The sequence below is a fragment of the Lithobates pipiens genome, unplaced genomic scaffold, assembly GCF_037356315.1.
Source record: "Lithobates pipiens isolate NorthernLeopardFrog02 unplaced genomic scaffold, aLitPip1_a1.2 Scaffold_18, whole genome shotgun sequence".
Classification (NCBI taxonomy): domain Eukaryota; kingdom Metazoa; phylum Chordata; class Amphibia; order Anura; family Ranidae; genus Lithobates; species Lithobates pipiens.
Window position 1 is genome coordinate 448,762,061 of NW_027507758.1, and position 18,127 is coordinate 448,780,187.

At 41.0% G+C, this 18,127-nt stretch overlaps 1 protein-coding gene across 1 annotated transcript in view; it reads right to left on the reverse strand.

The window, feature by feature from the left end:
* PCOLCE2 (procollagen C-endopeptidase enhancer 2) overlaps positions 1 to 18,127 on the reverse strand; it is a 91,400-nt gene that overhangs the window by 61,524 nt on the left and 11,749 nt on the right. The window contains exon 2 of the mRNA XM_077488224.1: positions 5,661 to 5,769. Coding sequence (XP_077344350.1) covers positions 5,661 to 5,769 — 109 coding nt within the window. The remainder of the gene's footprint in view (positions 1 to 5,660; positions 5,770 to 18,127) is intronic.

Here is an 18,127-nt window from a genome sequence, read left to right on the forward strand (position 1 = left end):
TTTATCCCTATTTTGGGGTCACCAGTACGGTATCTATAAACTGAAATCATATCCCCTCTCAAGCGTCTCCTGTCTAGAGAGAATAAGTTCAGTGCTCGTAACCTTTCTTCATAACTAATATCCTCCAGACCCTTTATTAGCTTTGTTGTCCTGCTCTGTACTCGCTCCATTTTCAGTACATCCTTCCTGAGGACTGGTGCCCAGAACTGGACAGCGTACTCCAGGTGAGGCGGACCTGAATTATCGCTTTATCTCTTGAGTTAATCCTCTTTTTAATGCATGCCAATATTCTGTTTTCTTTGTTAGCAGCAGCTTGGCATTGCATGGGTTTGGGTCGTGTTCTCTGTCAACCAATGACCAGATTTGGTCATGACATCATCCAGCATAATTTCAGCAGGGGAGCGCTCATTGGGGGCAAAACTGGTGAATGATTAACAAAGGATATGGGGTGGCGCATATCTGGGGAATCCATTATTTTATAAGGGGATTTCAGTCCCCTGTGTAGACCCTCACATCTACTGAGCCATGAATGTGGGGGATGAGGCCCTTGTCCCTATCAAAAGGGGAACATTGTGCCTTTTCAGGAGGGTCCATGTGGCCTGGTTAGACTTAATGAAAGGGGTGGAGACAATTTTTTGGTTCTTTTTTTTGCCTGAGGCCCCAGCAAATTCATACCATACCCCTATTAAATCAAGAAACCTGGCTGGCCAGAAATAGGATGGGCAGAAAATGTGTACATTCTCCCTCCGTAAACCATACCAGGCCACATGCCCTCAACTATCATATCAATTTCCAATAAAATTTTATATTTTCATATAATTTTCATTTAAAGTCCCAATCCCCAGCCCCCCTCTTCATTTAGATTGGGATGGAAGCAATCGACCTTACCAGGTCATCGCCTCATTTAAAGTCCCAAGTGTTCTGTTTTTTCGATCTACTCACACTGTTCTTTCGACTTGAATTACAGTTTCCTGGCTACCTGCTGAATGTCAACAAACCAGTAGCTGATACTGGCTGACATAATTGATCACATACCGCTTATTTATACATTATATTATGAAACGTATTGGGATGCCTGCCATTATATTCACATGGGTTCAATACTGAGTTGGCCCACCCTTTGCAGCTATAACAGCTTCTACTCTTCTGGGAAGGCTGTCCACAAGAATTAGGAATGTGCTTATGGGAATGTTTGACCATTTTTCCAGAAGTGCATTTGTAAGGTCAGGTACTGATGTGGACGAGAAGGCCTGGCTTGCAGTTTGCACTCTAATTCATCCCAAAGGTGTTCTATCGGGCTGAGGTCCGGACTCTGCACAGGCCACCGAGTTTGGGATTAATGGCATCCCAGTCGGACCACGAAAGTTCCATTAAAGTACATGTACATGTAAATGCAGGCATCCCAATATTTATATTGTGTATGTACACATTATAAATAATATATATATATATATATATATATATATATATATATATATATATATATATATATTCATATTCTCACATATTAGCACATTATGGTGGACTTGTTGCTAAAGAAGCCCTCCGGCACTGCAGTGTCACTGATATGGCAGGCTGTCTTCACGTAGCCTTCCTTCCAGGTTCCATCTCTTTGGCTGTTTGAATGGCTGGTCTGCAATAAGGGCTGAAACAACTAGTTGGAATACTTGATTATAATCAATTATCAAAATAGCTGTCAACTATTTTGATAATTGATTAGTTGGTACACATACAGAATGCATTATTTGTTTACATATCAGAAAATACAGTGCAGCACACATACAGCTCAGTACACTTCTATACAGGTCAGTATACACATTGCACCACGCGTACAGGTCAGTACACAATCCATACATGTCAGTAAGTGCCTGAGAACTTGTGAATGTGTGAGCAATGCATCATGTGACATGCAGTCCTGGGCAGGAGATGTCAGTGATTTTAAAAGGCAGAAGTTTTTTTTACCTTGCTATAGGGGCACTCTGAAGGCAGAAGAAGACAGAAATGCTAGCAGGGGTCCCCAGAAGGGGACTTCTAACAATTGGACTAACAATTATAAAATTTTAACGAAATGTTCTTAAAACTAACATTTTCAAAGGAATTTATTTTTTCATTTATAGGCAGCATAAGTGACAGCAGGCGCAGATAGTTTGTATCAAGCTACATACCTATGACAAGGGAGTCTGTCATGCATAATACTATATTACAATCCAGTCTGAAAATCTGCAAAACAGTGTTTTAGGTCTTTAGTATGAGGGTTCTTCAAAAAGTTTCCACATTTTTTTAGCTCTATTAAAAAGAATAAAAATGCAGAAACTTTTTTAAGACCCCCTCGTATACAGTATATACTGTAACCCTTATGTCTAGTATTCTCAGAGTGCATTAGATATTTTGTTCTATAATCATATAGCTAGTTATTTATATTTACCAATCAATGTATATAGATATTTAAGAATCAATTGTCTTTTTTTTTTTTACTTTCCACATCAACTTTTAAATTATACGCCAACGTTTTTGGGAGGTTTTCAATCAGTCAAATAATCGATTATGAAAATAATTGTTAGTTGCAGCCCTAGTCACAATAACATCACTGTGGAATATGTGCATGGGAGTCCTATCACTGCGGCACAGATCAGGGATGTAACGCAGTGCACATTACAGCTGACAGACAAGAGGAAGCCTTTATGGCAGAAAAGACCATTAGTATCTCTTCTGTCATTAATACCCTGCCTGTGAGCAAGTTTCTAAAAGTGGGTTTAATATCACTTTGAATATTATTAAATGGGAAGTAAACTCTACTACTGCCTTTTACCTATAGGTAAACCTATAATAAGGCTTACCTACAGGTAGTGTAAATATCTCCTAAACATGCACTGTTTAGGAGATATTTACTGTACATGAAGCCAGTTAAATCACTGGCGCATGCGCTCTGAAGGAACGGCCGCCCATGCCGTTTCTTCAGAGCTCAGTGAACAGTGAACCGCCAGCTACCCCGCGCACGCGCAGGAGTAATGTCATCACGGCTCCGGCCACTCACAGCGCCGGAACCTGTAAACCTGGAAGAAACACCGGGGAAGATGTCAGCCGTCTCAGCGGTGTGCAGGCGCCGCTGGAGGGCTTTGTTCTAAGGTATTTCATAATGAGCTAGTATGTGATACATACTAGCTCATTGTGCCCTTGTCTTACAGGGTTTTCTTTGTTGTTGTTTTTTTCCCCAAAAGTTTACAACCTCTTTAAAAGATCTGCTCCCAGAGACTGTTGACTAGTAGTCACCAGCTACCCATGCCTTTTTTTTAAACAAAATCTTGCAAATTGGCCTTGAAAAGGCCAAAACACAATTACAAACATTTAGCTCTCAGACTTCAGTGGGTTCTACGGGGCACTATGTTTTGGGTTTGTGAAATTCAGGCCAGTTCACTCATCACTCGTAGTTGCCACAACTGCAGTGGCCTACCTAACCATGAGTTGCTCTGAGACTTGGTACGGTGCCTCTCGCCGTCACTGCTTGACAATTTCTGAAAGCTTTGCAGACCAAGCATCTGAAATATCTATAGCTACCATAACCAAATCTCTGCCAGTCAAAACAGATTTTGATACAATGCTGCTTTCTCTAGACTAGGGCAAACCCTGCAGTTCTACATCACTTTGATGAGGACTTAATTATCACACAGCTTAAAAAGAATGGCCCAGTGGAGCGCTGGGGACAACCCAAGGGATATAATGGTCAGACTGATACTATGAATAAAAAGCTCTCATTATGGACAAACTCAGTCTTCTCAGAAACAGACTTTGATGGAGCTAAACTACAATTGTGATTTGGCTTTTCAGGCACCGGACGCCTAAATTACAGCGGCGGGGGGTGTTTTTGAAGCACCCGATTAGAGCCATAGGCTCTAATAGTCGTTAAAAAAGGTAAACAGCGAGCACAATGCTTGGCGTTTGCAGTTCACCCAGCTGTGTTAGAAAAGCGAATTAATATTTGCTTTCCTAACACTGAACCGCCTCTCCGCCAATCCGGTGCTCGAGTCTGTTACCAGTCACCTGATTGGCTGAAACGACAGGTGCTGTGATTGGACGCCTATCAGGCGTCCGATCTTAGGAGAGGATGGGAGGAGAGGACGGGAGAAGAAGACATAGAATACATTGCTCGCCGCCAGCACGGGGTAAGTGTCGGGCAGGAAGCGGGCAGGGGACCACAGTGGCAGCATTCGATGGGCACAGTGGCAGTGTTTTGATGGGCACAGTGGCAGTGTTTTGATGGGCACAGTTAGGCTGCAATGGATTAGTTTTTTTCAGAATTTTTCTGTTTGTTTGTGCCTCTTCTCCATCATTATCCAATCATCAGGCATTAGACTGGCAGTGTGGTCTTGACCACATTATGCTGTTGAGTCAGGGAACTTTGAGGGTCTGAATTCATTGTCCGGCAGGAATGCCTGGATGACAAAGCTCTGTCAAATTGAGAAAGGAGGCCATAGTGTTTCCAAATCATTGGAGGATTTGATGATTTCTACGTGTCAAATACACCGTTATTGCAACTAACACTTCAGTGAAACAATTGAGGTCTTAACCTATTGGTGTGGTGGCCATTTTTTGTACTTTGGATCAAAAAGCTGACAGCATGAAATTGCAGATCTTAATGAGGGTTAAACAGTAGTCATGTAAGTATTTAAGCTACATGTTTAACCATGTGTTACCTAGTTGGTAATGTTGAAAAAAAAAGACACTAGTCCATCTAGTTCAATCTGTGGTGTGTGCTTGTGTTTCTGTCAATAATAAATCATATATACCTGTATGTTGTGATCATTAAGATGCTCATCTAATATTTTTTTAAACTATCAATGCTTCCTGATACCACTGCTTGTGGAAGAGAATTCCACATCCTTACCACTCTGACAGTAAAGAACCCTCTACACAGTTTAAGGTTAAACCATTTCTCTTCCAAGTTCAGTGACTGGTCACGTATCTTTTTAAACGTCCTTTCACTGAAACGTTTTTTCTCTATGCTAGGGTCACCAGTACAGTATATGTATATCGCTATCATATACCCTCTCAAGCGTCTCCTCTCCAGAGAGAATAAGGCCAATGCTTGTAGTCTTTCCCTATAGCTGAGATCCTCTAGTCCCTTTATTAGCTTTGTTGACCTTCTCTGAACTCTTACCAGTTTCAGCACATCCTTCTTGAGGACTGATGCCCAGAACTGGACGGCATAGTCAAGATACGGTCTGACCAGAGTCTTGTAGAGTGGGGGATTTGCTTGATGTTCTGCTTTAACTGTTCTGACACTGTTAGTTTAAAGATTATAGTTTAAGCCAAACCAAGTTTAGGATAAAGTAGAGAAGGATTAGACCCTCCGTCCATTTTTAATTGCTCACTTCCTGGGCCATTAACAACGGTTTCAACTGACAGGAAGCAGGGGGAAATATGAAACAGGGACAAGACAAAATAAAAATCTGATGGGGGAGGTTCCAGCCTTTCCTTCTACTAAAGAAGAGCATTTTTTATTTCTGTATGTGTTATTGGAGAGTCTTTCACACTTCCTGTCTGATAAAACATTGTCAGCAGGACAGAAGATGGGGACACATCTCTTAATAGAGCCCGATAGCAGTAAAAGACTGTCAGATTTAAACTTTTCACAATCATAAAAAGAAGGGGTGACCACGTACCATAATCCTCCATGTACACTTGCTATTAGGTGGGTAAACTCCAGGAAATCCTTCACTTCCCAGTAGACCACTTTCTCCGGTTAGATTTCCACCACAGGAAAAATGATGCCTGTACAGAAGAGAATGTAATTGAGTTCATACCATTGAAGTGATTGTAAAGGATTGTTTTTTTATTAAGAATAACATACATATCATGCTTATCTCCACTGTGCAGCTCGGTTTGCACAGAGTGTTCCCAAACATCGTCTTCTGGGGTCCCCTGGCGGCTCTCGCGGCTCCTACCCGCATCAGATAATCCCCTAGGAGAAGCTTTTTCCCGAGGGGGTTACCCTGCGGGTGCGTTCCCGAGTCCAGCATTTGCGTCCACAGACACGAATCCCATTGCCGCATCATTGGATTTAATTGACAGCAGTGGGAGCCAATGGCTGCGCTGCTATCAATCTATCCAATCAAGAGCAGAGACCCCATGGAGAGAGAGACAGCGTGTCCCCGCTGAAGAGATAAAGGGACTCTAATTAAAATGGGGGGGGGGGGGCTGGGGGGCCGGTGACTGCAACTGCCCATTTAAAGTAACCAGCATTGACAGAGAAAAGTGAAGGGTTAGCTGCAATATCCCCCTTTTTGTGGTGAGAAAACACTAGAGAACATATTGGCTAATTTAATACATGAAATAGCAGTAAGATTTTACATTTCAGAAATGTTTACATCAGTCTGTGTAATGGAAATTACTGCACTTTACCCATTGTACATTCTACCTCTCTATACCCAGTATGTTGAAAATCGACACTGCACTGCTTAGCAGAGATGACTACTACATGTCTATGATCCGTAGCCACACACTATATTGACTGAGGTGGAAATCAACCAATAAATGTAATAGAGTAATTAAGAAGCGAAAAACAAGTGAGTCAGAAAAACATAATCTGTAGCTTTGGATGAATGGTATAAAATGGTGTTCAGTCACTCACATGTTAACAACCCTAGACTTAAAAGGTATGTTATGGGGCATTACTTTGATTGTATATATATATTTTTTAAATAAAATATAACACTGAAATCCATGTGAAAAAAGACTGATCAGGTCAGAATAAACTGTTAAGTTTGCTTTGGCTCTGAACGGTCTTTGGAGAATGGGCAGATATTGGATATTTTATTGCACAAAGGCTGACAAACTTGGCAAGTCTATCTAAACATTTAATCATCTTCCTTCACGGGAAAAACAGGGTAGGTTGATTCACGTATAATTTAAGCTCAGTTTTCTGTCTTATTAGGAGCAAGAAGAGCTGTCAGTGTGACCATATGTCATTGTACACAGCGTAGGATGTCAGACATAAAAAACACAGCCACTTGGGATCTCATAAAACCCAGGCATATTGGTCTTAGGTTTCCTTTAGTCAACTGGATGTAAAATGCTAATTTTTCTATGAAATCTGACCATAAAAACTTCTAGTGAACGGTCGTATAAACTGACGGCCAGATCAAGACCTGTAAACATGATACAAGTTATGGTCCTCTAGAGCATCTTTACCTATGTCAGGGTCAATGAAGTTCAACTTATTTTGTATGCTTGGCAGTTCCAATACATCTAACACAAAGAAATGCATCCAGTAAAGTCCATATCAGGGCTTGGACTTGAACTTGGGACCTCTGCTATGTCTGACAATGACTGCTTGCTGAGCCACCTGGAATGCTGGACAGTTATCTGGGCAATTCCTTGTATGATCCTGCCTTAAATCGTGTTCATTTTGAACCTTAAACTCTTTGCTCCTCCCATGAACTTCCTGATTTAGGCCATGTCTCTACTCTTTACCAAACTTTGGCTTGTTCCTTGACTATGCTTCTGCTTAATCCCAACCTGCAACCATTTCTTACTAACCTTTTGGCTTGTTTCCTGACTACGCTTCTGCTTGATCCCTACCTGCTATATCTGCTACTGGACCTCAGCTTGCTCACCTCCTGGAGGAGCCATCCTGAGGAGGGTGACCTGGTACTAACAGGCAGCAAAATCCATCTCCAGTATCAGAATCTCCAGTGAATACTGGTTACTACTTAGACTCCTCTCCTCAGGTGAAACTGTATCATCAGCCAGGGTGACCTGCTTGTATACCTGTCCCATTTGTCGTGGGTGCTGCTCCACTACTATAGCTACTGGCCTCCGAGCCTGACTCCAGATTGTGACAGTCTAATTCCAACCAAAGCATTTTTTAAATTTTGAATGGACTGGGGAAAAATTTGAATCTTGGCAGATTTTTTGTTGTTGCCGACAGTGGGGACTAGGGGGGGTCTCTCAAATTTCTAATACCAAAAAGATACAGTAGCCTTCCTGTACTGTCCAAAAAAGTTTTGTGCCGAGTTAAATATGCATGCTGCCATTATTGACCTCCTTTGAAATTATAGTTGCTAGCTGTTAAAGTCACATAAATTTAAATTTAAATCATTGATCTGGAACAAGCATTTAGTACAATACATCAGAACTCCATATTAGAATAGTTATTTTGTGCCAAGGGCTTATATTATTTGAGGCCACAGATCCACATGACATCCAAGCATCTTCAGAAGAGCCATAAAAGACCCCATATTTTCTGGGGCTAGGGTTTCCTTTTTAGTCAAAAGCCTGATAATTCATTTCTGGACAAATGGCAGCTGATAAAATTCTCACTGATGGCAACATAGCTGCATCAACATTCCCAGATTTGACTACTTCCTGTAGTTAAATACATTTTAAAGAAAGAATGGAAGACTGACATTCCCTCTGTTGCAGTAGGACATGGAAGTGTCCACAGTGAGACTGAAATATCTTGCAGGGATACAAGGGTATCAGAAGCCAGGAGGTGATTTATGTCAAGGGTGTCATCCAGTTGGAATAAACCTTCCCTTATGAACCATGTAGGCTGGTCAAAGTCTCCAACTCCTATTACAGAGAAACGTGTCGGGCAGAGCTAGAGCTGTGATGTCATCACACACGGCAGTATCAGATTGTCCTATGGCTGTACTTTTGATTGTGTGTGTGTATACCGCTTGTACATTTCATCTACATGTAAGTGCACTTATCAATAAAAAAAAAGGCTTTTACAGTACTGTATTATGAGGCTTTTCCCTTTTTATGCGTAATATACTGTATATCCATGCTGGAGAGGCTGGATTCAAGTAGAGGCTAATGCCTTGTACACACAACCGGTTTTCCCGTCGGAATAAACTCTGAAGGTTTTTCCAACGGAATTCCGCTGAAGCTGTCTTGCGTACACACGATCACACCAAATTCCGACCGTCAAGAACACAGTGACGTACAACATGTACGACGGGACTAGAAAAAGGAAGTTCAATAGCCAGTAGCCAATAGCTTCCGTCAAGTACTTGCTTCAGAGCATGTGTCGTTTTTTGGTACGTCGGAACAGCATACAGATGAGTGGTTTTCCCAATAGGAATTTGTTCTGTCAGAAAAATGTGGAACATATTCTCTTTCTAGGGTCATCAGAATTTGACGTAAAAATTCTGATGGGGCATACACACGGTCGGAATATACGATGAAAAGCTCCTTCGGACTTTTTCTGTCGGAAATTCCGACCGTGTGTATGGGGCATAAGACATGCATTCCTGTTGTGGAGACACAGCTGCTGTATGTTAATGATGGGGTTACAGAGCTATTGGAAGGTCTGATGGTGAGAGTGTGGGTCTTCTGTTTGGATAAAAAACACATGTGATCTCTGAAATTCGAGATTATTACCTCCTGGTAAGAGGCCTCAACATTTGAGAAGCACCTTTAACACTGGAGCACTTTTTTTTGTAAATTATTTTTATTAATTTAAAAATAAGGTAAGGTTTACAAAACAGAACCTATTGGGCATACCCAGGCTTGCAAGCACACAAATTAGGTAATTAGCAACCAACCTAAGGCAACCTTTTTCAAAACTGCTGATGTACACAAAGCATAAGTCAGTAGACAACTCTCCCGTAGTATACCAAGCTAGATTAGTCCAAGATAAAAAAGGAGCAAGTCAGAATTAGGGATGAGCCGAACACCCCCAGTTCGGTTCGCACCAGAACTTGCGAACAGGCAAAAAAATTCAGACGAACACGTGAACTCTGTTAAAGTCTATGGGACACGAACATGAATCAAAAGTGCTAATTTTAAAGGCTTATATGCAAGTTATTGTCATAAAAAGTGTTTGGGGACCCGGGTCCTGCCCCAGGGGACATATATCAATGCAAAAAAAGTTTTAAAAACAGCCGTTTTTTTTCCAGGAGCAGCGATCGGGTCTCGGCAATATAGATAAAACGAATTGAAAAAAAACCGGCATGGGTCCCCCCCCCCCAGTCCATTACCAGGCCCTTCAAGTTTGGTATGGATATTAAGAGGAACCCTGTGCCAAAAAAAAAAAAAAAAAAAGTTTAGGGGCCCCCCTTAAATCCATACCAGACCCTTCAGGTCTGCACCCAAATTTATTTATTTTTTAAATGGTGTAGGGCCCCCCAAAATCCATACCAGACCCTTATCCGTGCATGAAACCTGGCAGGCCACAGGAAAAGAGGGGGATGAGAGAGCACCTCCCCCTTCCTGAACCAGGCCACATGCCTTCAACATGGGTAGGATGCTTTGGAGTAGCCTCCCAAAGCACCTTGTCCCCATGTTGATGGGGACAAGGGCCTCATCCCCACAACCCTTGCCCGGTGGTTGTGGGGGTCTGCGGACGGGGGGAATTTATTGGAATTTGGAAGCCCTCTTTAAACAAGGGGACTCCCAGATCCTGCCCCCCCCCCATGTGAATTGGTAACAGGTACACTGTACCCCTACCAATTCACAAAAAAAGTATAAAAAAAGTGTCAAAAATAGTAAATGACAGGAGACACTTTGGGACAAGTCCTTTATTAAAAAATAAAAATGTCCCGTGATGTAAATCTATCTCACGCAGCCTGATGAACCGAAAAAAGAAAAGAAAAGAAAAGAAAAAAAAAACAACATGACAGCTCCACCTCCATGGGAGGCTCCCGCACACTGCACACTTCTTGTTTTGACAGCTGTTATATAGCCGAGGGCGGGGGCCATTCGGTGACGTAAACGGGTGACCCTACCTTGCATGGCGTCAGAAGGGGAGGTCACCCGTTTATGTCACCGAGTGGTCCCGCCCTCATCTATATAACAGCTGTCATTGAGAAGAAGCATGCAGTGTGCAGGAGCCTCCTATGGAGGTGGAGCTGTTGTGTTTTTGTTTTTTTTCGGTTCATCAGGCAGCGTGAGATGGATTTACATTGTGGGACATTTTTATTTTTTAATAAAGGACTTGTCCCAAAGTGTTTCCTGTAATTTTTACTATTTTTGACACTTTTTGTGAATTGGGGTACAATGTACCCATTACCAATTCACATGGGGGGGACGGGATCTGGGGGTCCCCTTGTTAAAGGGGCTTCCAGATTCTGATAAGCCCCCTGCCCGCAGACCCTCACAACCACCAGGCAAGGGTTGTGGGGATGAGGCCCTTGTCCCCATCAATATGGAGACAAGGTGCTTTGGGGGGCTACTCCAAAGCATCCGCCCCATGTTGAGGGCATGTGGCCTGGTATGGTTCAGGAGCAGGGGCGCTCTCTCGCCCCCCTATTTTCCTGCAACCTGCTAGGTTGCGTGCTGGGATAAGGGTCTAGTATGGATTTTGGGGGGACCTCTACGCCTTTTTTTTTACATTTTGGTGCAGGGTTCCCCTTAATATTCATACCAGACCCAAGGGGCCTGGTAATGGACAGAAGGGGGGGGACCCAAGGCATTTTTTTCATTGAGTTTTATCTGTATTGAAGGGATCTGACAATAACAGCCGCTATCAGATTTAAATGACATTCTTTGCTTTGGAAATGTAATTTGTGTGGTACTGTTCTAAACATGGGAAAACTACACCACTTTATAGGCATGATATTTAAAAGGAATATTTCATTTTTATTGTTTCACTTTAAGTATTATTAAGAATCACCGCTCCCGAAAAAACTGCTGTTTTTAAAACTTTTTTTACATTGAGCCATGTCCCCTGGGGCATGACCCAGGTCCCCAAACAATTTTTATGACAATAACTTGCATATAAGCCTTTAAAATTATCACTTTTCGTTTTTCATGTTAGTGTCCCATATACTTAAACAGGGTTCCGTGGTTTTCAAATTTGCCATGAACACCACATAATGTTCGTTGTTCGCCGAACAACCAAAATTCTGCCCGAACTTATGCTCAGGCCGAACCTTTCGCCCATCCTTAGACAGAAGTAATTATGGGGGCACTACTGTTGAGGCGACAGGATCCAGATGGCCCATTCCTTAAGTTTATTAGAACAACCTCTAGATTCATATGTGAATTTGTACAATGGTATCATTTTATTAAACAATGGACTTCCAGAATTCTAAGGTAGGGGCCTCAGGAAATTTCCATTTAAGGAATATAGATTTACGAGCATAAAAAAATAACCGGTCTATCAAAATTCTCATGGCTCTGGAGGTAGCTAGTAGAAGGACCAGATCTTAATATACAAACGTCAATGGACAAGGGTACTGAAATAGTAGTAACAGAACAAATCCATTAAGAAATTTCAGTCCAAAAAAGTCTAATACTCGGGCAATCCCAAAACACATGTAAAAACGTTGCAGGGTCTTCCAAACAGCGCCAGCATGTAGATGAATGTGACAGGAAATTCTTATGTATTCTTTGGGGAGTAAGGTAGACTCTGTAAAGAATTTTAAAAATTGTATTAACCTATCCCTGCCTGAGACCAGGTGCTGCATGGGATATTCCCAAACATCTTTCCACTCCTCCGAGTCCAGCTCCAGGACCTCTACGTGCCCACGGGACAGAAGCTTATCAAGACCATCATGCATAGTGGGCTGAAGGGCCTTATAAATGGTGGAGAGAGGTTTATCCAGGGCTTCCTCTTGCAATAGGCACTCTAGAGGGTCCCTGATAATGTAAAAGATACTAGTTAATTGCAAAATTACAACTGAAATGCACGGCGCAGCTGGAGGTAACAGAACAAGTACAAGTTAGCGAGTCAGTAGATCTCTTTAAAGGGAATCAAAAGTTTGAAGAACACCCCTGTACAAAAATTTGGTTAAGGTGTTTTTCCCTTTAGAAGATTATATATTAGGATCAGAGACCAAAGAGAATTGTTTGAGAGAGGGTTTGAGCCACACGGGTGTACGGGGCAAGAAATTATGAGAGGACAATGGGTTTTGGGATTGCCATGCCTTTACAATGGATTTCATGGAAGGTGTAGTTGGAAAGAGGGATGAGGAGCCTCTATATATTATATTGCTTAAGGCTTTATGAACCAAGATATGCTGTCTCTAGAACCACAGCAGCGTTGATATCGCCTGCTACTAACCAGTTGTGTGCCTGGGTAAGCAAAGCAGCAATATAATAAGCAAATAAATCAGGGAAGCCAACCCACCCTGTGTCCATGGTAAAATTGTCAGCCTAAACCTGGGCTGCTTTGCACCCCATAAGAATGAGGCCACTGCAGATTCAAACTGTCTAAAATATTTCTTGGGGATGCACAGCAGGGCGTGACAAAGTATGTATAGTATAGAGGGAAGTAATTTAATTTTAACGAGATTAATCCTGCCCATGAGGGAGAGAGGGAGGTGAGACCATAGCACTGGATCACTTTTATATTTTTTGAGCACTGAGCACTTGAAAGGCACCTCGGATGTCATCACTATATGAACTCTGTATTTTTTGTATATATTTATTTTCATTGATATGACATTTTCTATAGTACTTAATTTGTATTGAAAATTATGTTTTGTTTTTTTTGCAACTGTATCAATTATGGGTATTGATTCACACAGTCGATGACGAGTACAAAATAAAAAAATGTCATTGATTATTCACCTTTATGAATGATGTACATGCTTTGAAAAGGCTTTCAATTATTGGTATCGATTTAGCATTTTGATCGCATTTAAAGGGACAGGGCACTTTTTACATTAAAGTGGCATCCCAGACAAAAATTATATTCTCCCACAGATTTCTTTAGTTGCAGGCATCCACTTCTGTATTATCCACCTTTTACTTTTGTAAATGGTTAATTAGAAACAATGATCTAATCAATTTATTCAAGACCCATCCTCTTTTGGACTGACAACGATTGCTTTCCACAGGCAAATGTAACTGCACACTCACTTCCCTGTTCCGTTGTCGGTCTCAGATCTCCCAGCCAGCTCCGCTCTGCTGCACTCAGTCCCACCTCTTATCTCCCCTTCCACTCACATGACTTCTCATAAAAAACGCTAGAAGATAATGTGCATGCCCACCACCAGCTTTGTGTTTGCCAGTGCAAAGGGACTGAAAGGGAACAATACTACAGTAAAAAAAAAAAAAAAAAAAAAAAAAAAAAAAAGGAAAAAAAAAAAAAAGGGGTACAAAATCAGCGATTTTTAACCTTTGGAGCATATCAGGAAGGGTCTAATTTGCTTAGAGTTGCAGTGGCTCTTTCAAGGCATTGAGGCTCTACAACCATTTTAAGGTTACTGTTTAATTCCAGTATTAAGGATTTGTAAGTTGCAACAGTCTGATATAGAGATATACATTTATTTTTTTAACTGAGCACAAGGTTTTCATTATATATAAAAAATAAAAAAAAAAGCTTACTAAAGTTCTGCCAGACCAGCGATTCTCTATGCTCACTTCTAATCCATAAATGGGCTAGGGGGAGTTTGTATTCTCATTTTTCTTTCTATTCCCTCTTAAATCCTATGACTGGTTGACGGTTGAAATTTTGTTGGCCTAATAAACCTTTAGACTACTTAAATTTGAAAGTGAACATGCAAATTTTGTATATGTATTACTCACCAAGGAATCCAAACAAGTTTCCTTAGAGGAAAAAATTAATAAATAAAAGGCACCTATAGGTATCGTCATATCATGTGTTCCTTCTTTTACAAAAGTTATTTGTAACAATTATTGAAATAGGAAAACACATTCAGCACCAGGCCTTATACAGTAAATCTTATATTTCACAAGGCCATAAGCAATATAATAGCTAAACAATCACAATGAATACCCAAAGGACTAGTGCCCTCCAGTATAAGACACACCAGCCAGTCTCCCCCGCTTCCTCTTTTTTTTTTGGGGGGGGGGGGGTTTGTTTCATTTAGTTAAAGTGATTGTAAAGTCTTGTTTTGTATTTTTAGTTAAAAATAAAAAAACGTGTTATACTTACAGTACCTGCCCTGTGCAGTGGATTTGCACAGAGCAACCCAGATCCTCCTCTCCTCAGGTCCCTCTTCGGTGATCCTGGCCCCTCCCTCCTTATGAGTGTCCCCACAGCAAGCAGCTTGCTATGTGGCCACCCAAGCCGAGTCACAGCTCCTTGTGTCCATTCAGACATGGAGCCATGGCCAGTCCCCTTTCTCTCCTCATTGGCTGATTGAATTTGATTGACAGCAACGGGAGTCAATGGCACTGTGCTGCTGTTTCAGCCAATAAGGAGGGCAGTCCCGGGCAGCCAAGAAAATACTACAACATCGCTGAATCTGGGGGGACCTCAGGTAAGTATTATGGCTGAGGGGGGCTGCTGCACGCAGAAGGCTTTTTATTTTCATGCATAGAATGCATCAAGATAAAAAAACTTTCTGCCTTTATAATCACTTTAAGTCATGGGTCTTCAAACTATGGCCCTCCAGTCGTTCAGGAACTACAATTCCCATCATGCCTAGTCATGTCTGTGAATGTCAGAGTTTTACAATGCCTCATGGGATGTGTAGTTTTACAACAGCTGGAGGGCCGTTGTTTGAGGATCTCTGCTTTAAGTGTATGGCTTACATACAAGTTTTATATTTGTATAATACGTTCTATGTATAATTCAGATATACTACTGGATTCGTCTTGTATAAAAAAAAAAAAAAAAAAAAAAAGGGAGGATGTAAGATGCTAACTGGATTTTTTTTTTTTTTTGTAATTATATTTACAATTAACTGTAATTGTTAAGAGAGATTGGACTGCATGATTGTTGGTTTTGTAAGAGAAATGTGTAAAAAATAATACAAATTATTGGAGTAATATTTAATCAAACAGAAAATAGTCAATTTTACATGAAACATTTTCAGTAATGCAAACTGAAATTTAGAAGAAACATACAGCTGAATTCAGCCTTTACACACTGGAACTCATTTAAAAATGCACCATGTACATAAAACCTGACAGCATCTAAGTCCATGAGTGAGTTTTGCCCTGGCTGTAGTCCTCACTCAGGTCTTCCTTGTTTGTGTCAATTACATAGGCACGTACACTGTAGCCCGGATAACTCCCAGGACTAATCTTTAGATCCCTCCATACATACCATCATGTCCCGCATTACCAGCTGACAGACTAAAGAATGTTATTTTAAAAAACGAAATTGGGAACTCCCATAAATATGGCATTTCAGTGATTTCTATGTTTGTGTAAGAATGAAAAGACTTTTAAGTGTTTCCTTATGTTACTTTGTTCTCTTCCTCTCCTGTCATATAAGACCTCATAATACAAAGTTCATATGCCTTCCCTGTATAGTGCAGTGATTTGTACTACATAATTCCAGATGCGTCATGTAACCAGGGTTAACCATCAGACACAAACAGGGAGATAGCATCCATATGATGTTGCGGTTATGGAGATGTTTTCCTCATACACCTACATCTTTCACATAAAATGAGGTCACCAGCAGCTTCCAAAAGATCATTCCAATACCGAAAGATGAGTCAACTTGTAACATCACTTTGTAAGATCACAGTTTTCTCCAGAAGGGTCATTCAGATGAAGCATCAGACAGTTTACACCACTTTAAATGGAAATTCTCTAGTAAATCGGGAACACCAGCACATATGAACAGAGGATGCACACTTTCCACAGCCACTGTATAAACAGGGCAACCTTGTTTCATCATTATTTTTTTTAATATATATACACACATACACACACACTATATTATATATATTATTATAGTAGTATTTAGCCACCCCCATCAAATCATTCTCTGCAGCTATTACCTTTTTACCAGAATGTAAGCTCTACGAGCAGGACCCTCCCGTACCTTTTGTATTGAACTGTACTGTAATTGTGTTGTCCCCCCTATACATTGTAAAGCGTTGCGTAAACTGTTGGCGCTATATAAATCGTGTATAATAATAATAATACTCCACTGAAAAAAGTAGTACACAGCTTGTATTTTAGATGTAATTTGATACATTATGGTGCTACATAAAAAAATTTAAGCTGCAAATGTAGGTCCCAGGGTTATGAGCATAACCTGAGGACAAGATTTTTAAAACCCTGGTATCAAGATAAATGACTCTAAAAAGTTCACTTGTTTACTTTTATTAGAAAGTATAATTTGTAGGTTTGCTGGGACAGCATCATCATTTCCTAATTGTAAAAGCCCAAGACTGTCCAGGACAAATGAAGCGATGGATCAGAAGCACTACATTGTGGTGGATGCAATGCAGTGTTTTTACTTATGTGGCTTGATCACACAAGAACAAATCTGTTCTAAAGAACTATTTACATACAGTGCCTTGCGAAAGTATTGGGCCCCCTTGAACTTTTCAACCTTTTGCCACATTTCAGGCTTCAAACATAAAGATATAACATTTTTATTTTTTGTGAAGAATCACCAACAAGTGGGACACAATTGTGAAGTGGAACGAAATCTATTGGATTTTTTAAACTTTTTTAACTAATAAAAAAATGAAAAGTGGGGCGTGCAAAATTATTCGGCCCCCTTGCGTTAATACTTTGTAGAGCCACCTTTTGCAGCTGCAAGTCGCTTGGGGTATGTCTCTATCAGTTTTGCACATCGAGAGACTGAAATTCTTGCCCATTCTTCCTTGCAAAACATCTCAAGCTCAGTGAGGTTGGATAGAGAGCGTTTGGGAACAGCAGTTTTCAGCTCTTTCCACAGATTCTCGATTGGATTCAGGTCTGGACTTTGACTTGGCCATTCGAACACCTGGATACGTTTATTTGTGAACCATTCCTTTGTAGATTTTGCTGTATGTTTGGGATCATTGTCTTGTTGGAAGATAAATCTCCGTCCCAGTTTCAGGTCTTTTGCAGACTCCAACAGGTTTTAATCCAGAATGGTCCTGTATTTGGCTGCATCCATCTTCCCCTCAATTTTAACCATCTTCCCTGTCCCTGCTGAAGAAAAGCAGGCCCAAACCATGATGCTGCCACCACCATGTTTGACAGTGGGGATGGTGTGTTGAGGGTGATGAGCTGTGTTGCTTTTACGCCAAACATATCGTTTTGCATTGTGGGCAAAAAGTTCGATTTTGGTTTCATCTGACCAGAGCACCTTCTTCCACATGTTTGGTGTGTCTCCCAGGTGGCTTGTGGCAAACTTTAGACGAGACTTTTTATGGATATCTTTGAGAAATGGCTTTCTTCTTGCCACTCTTCCATAAAGGCCAGATTTGTGCAGTGTACGACTGATTGTTGTCCTATGGACAGACTCTCCCACCTC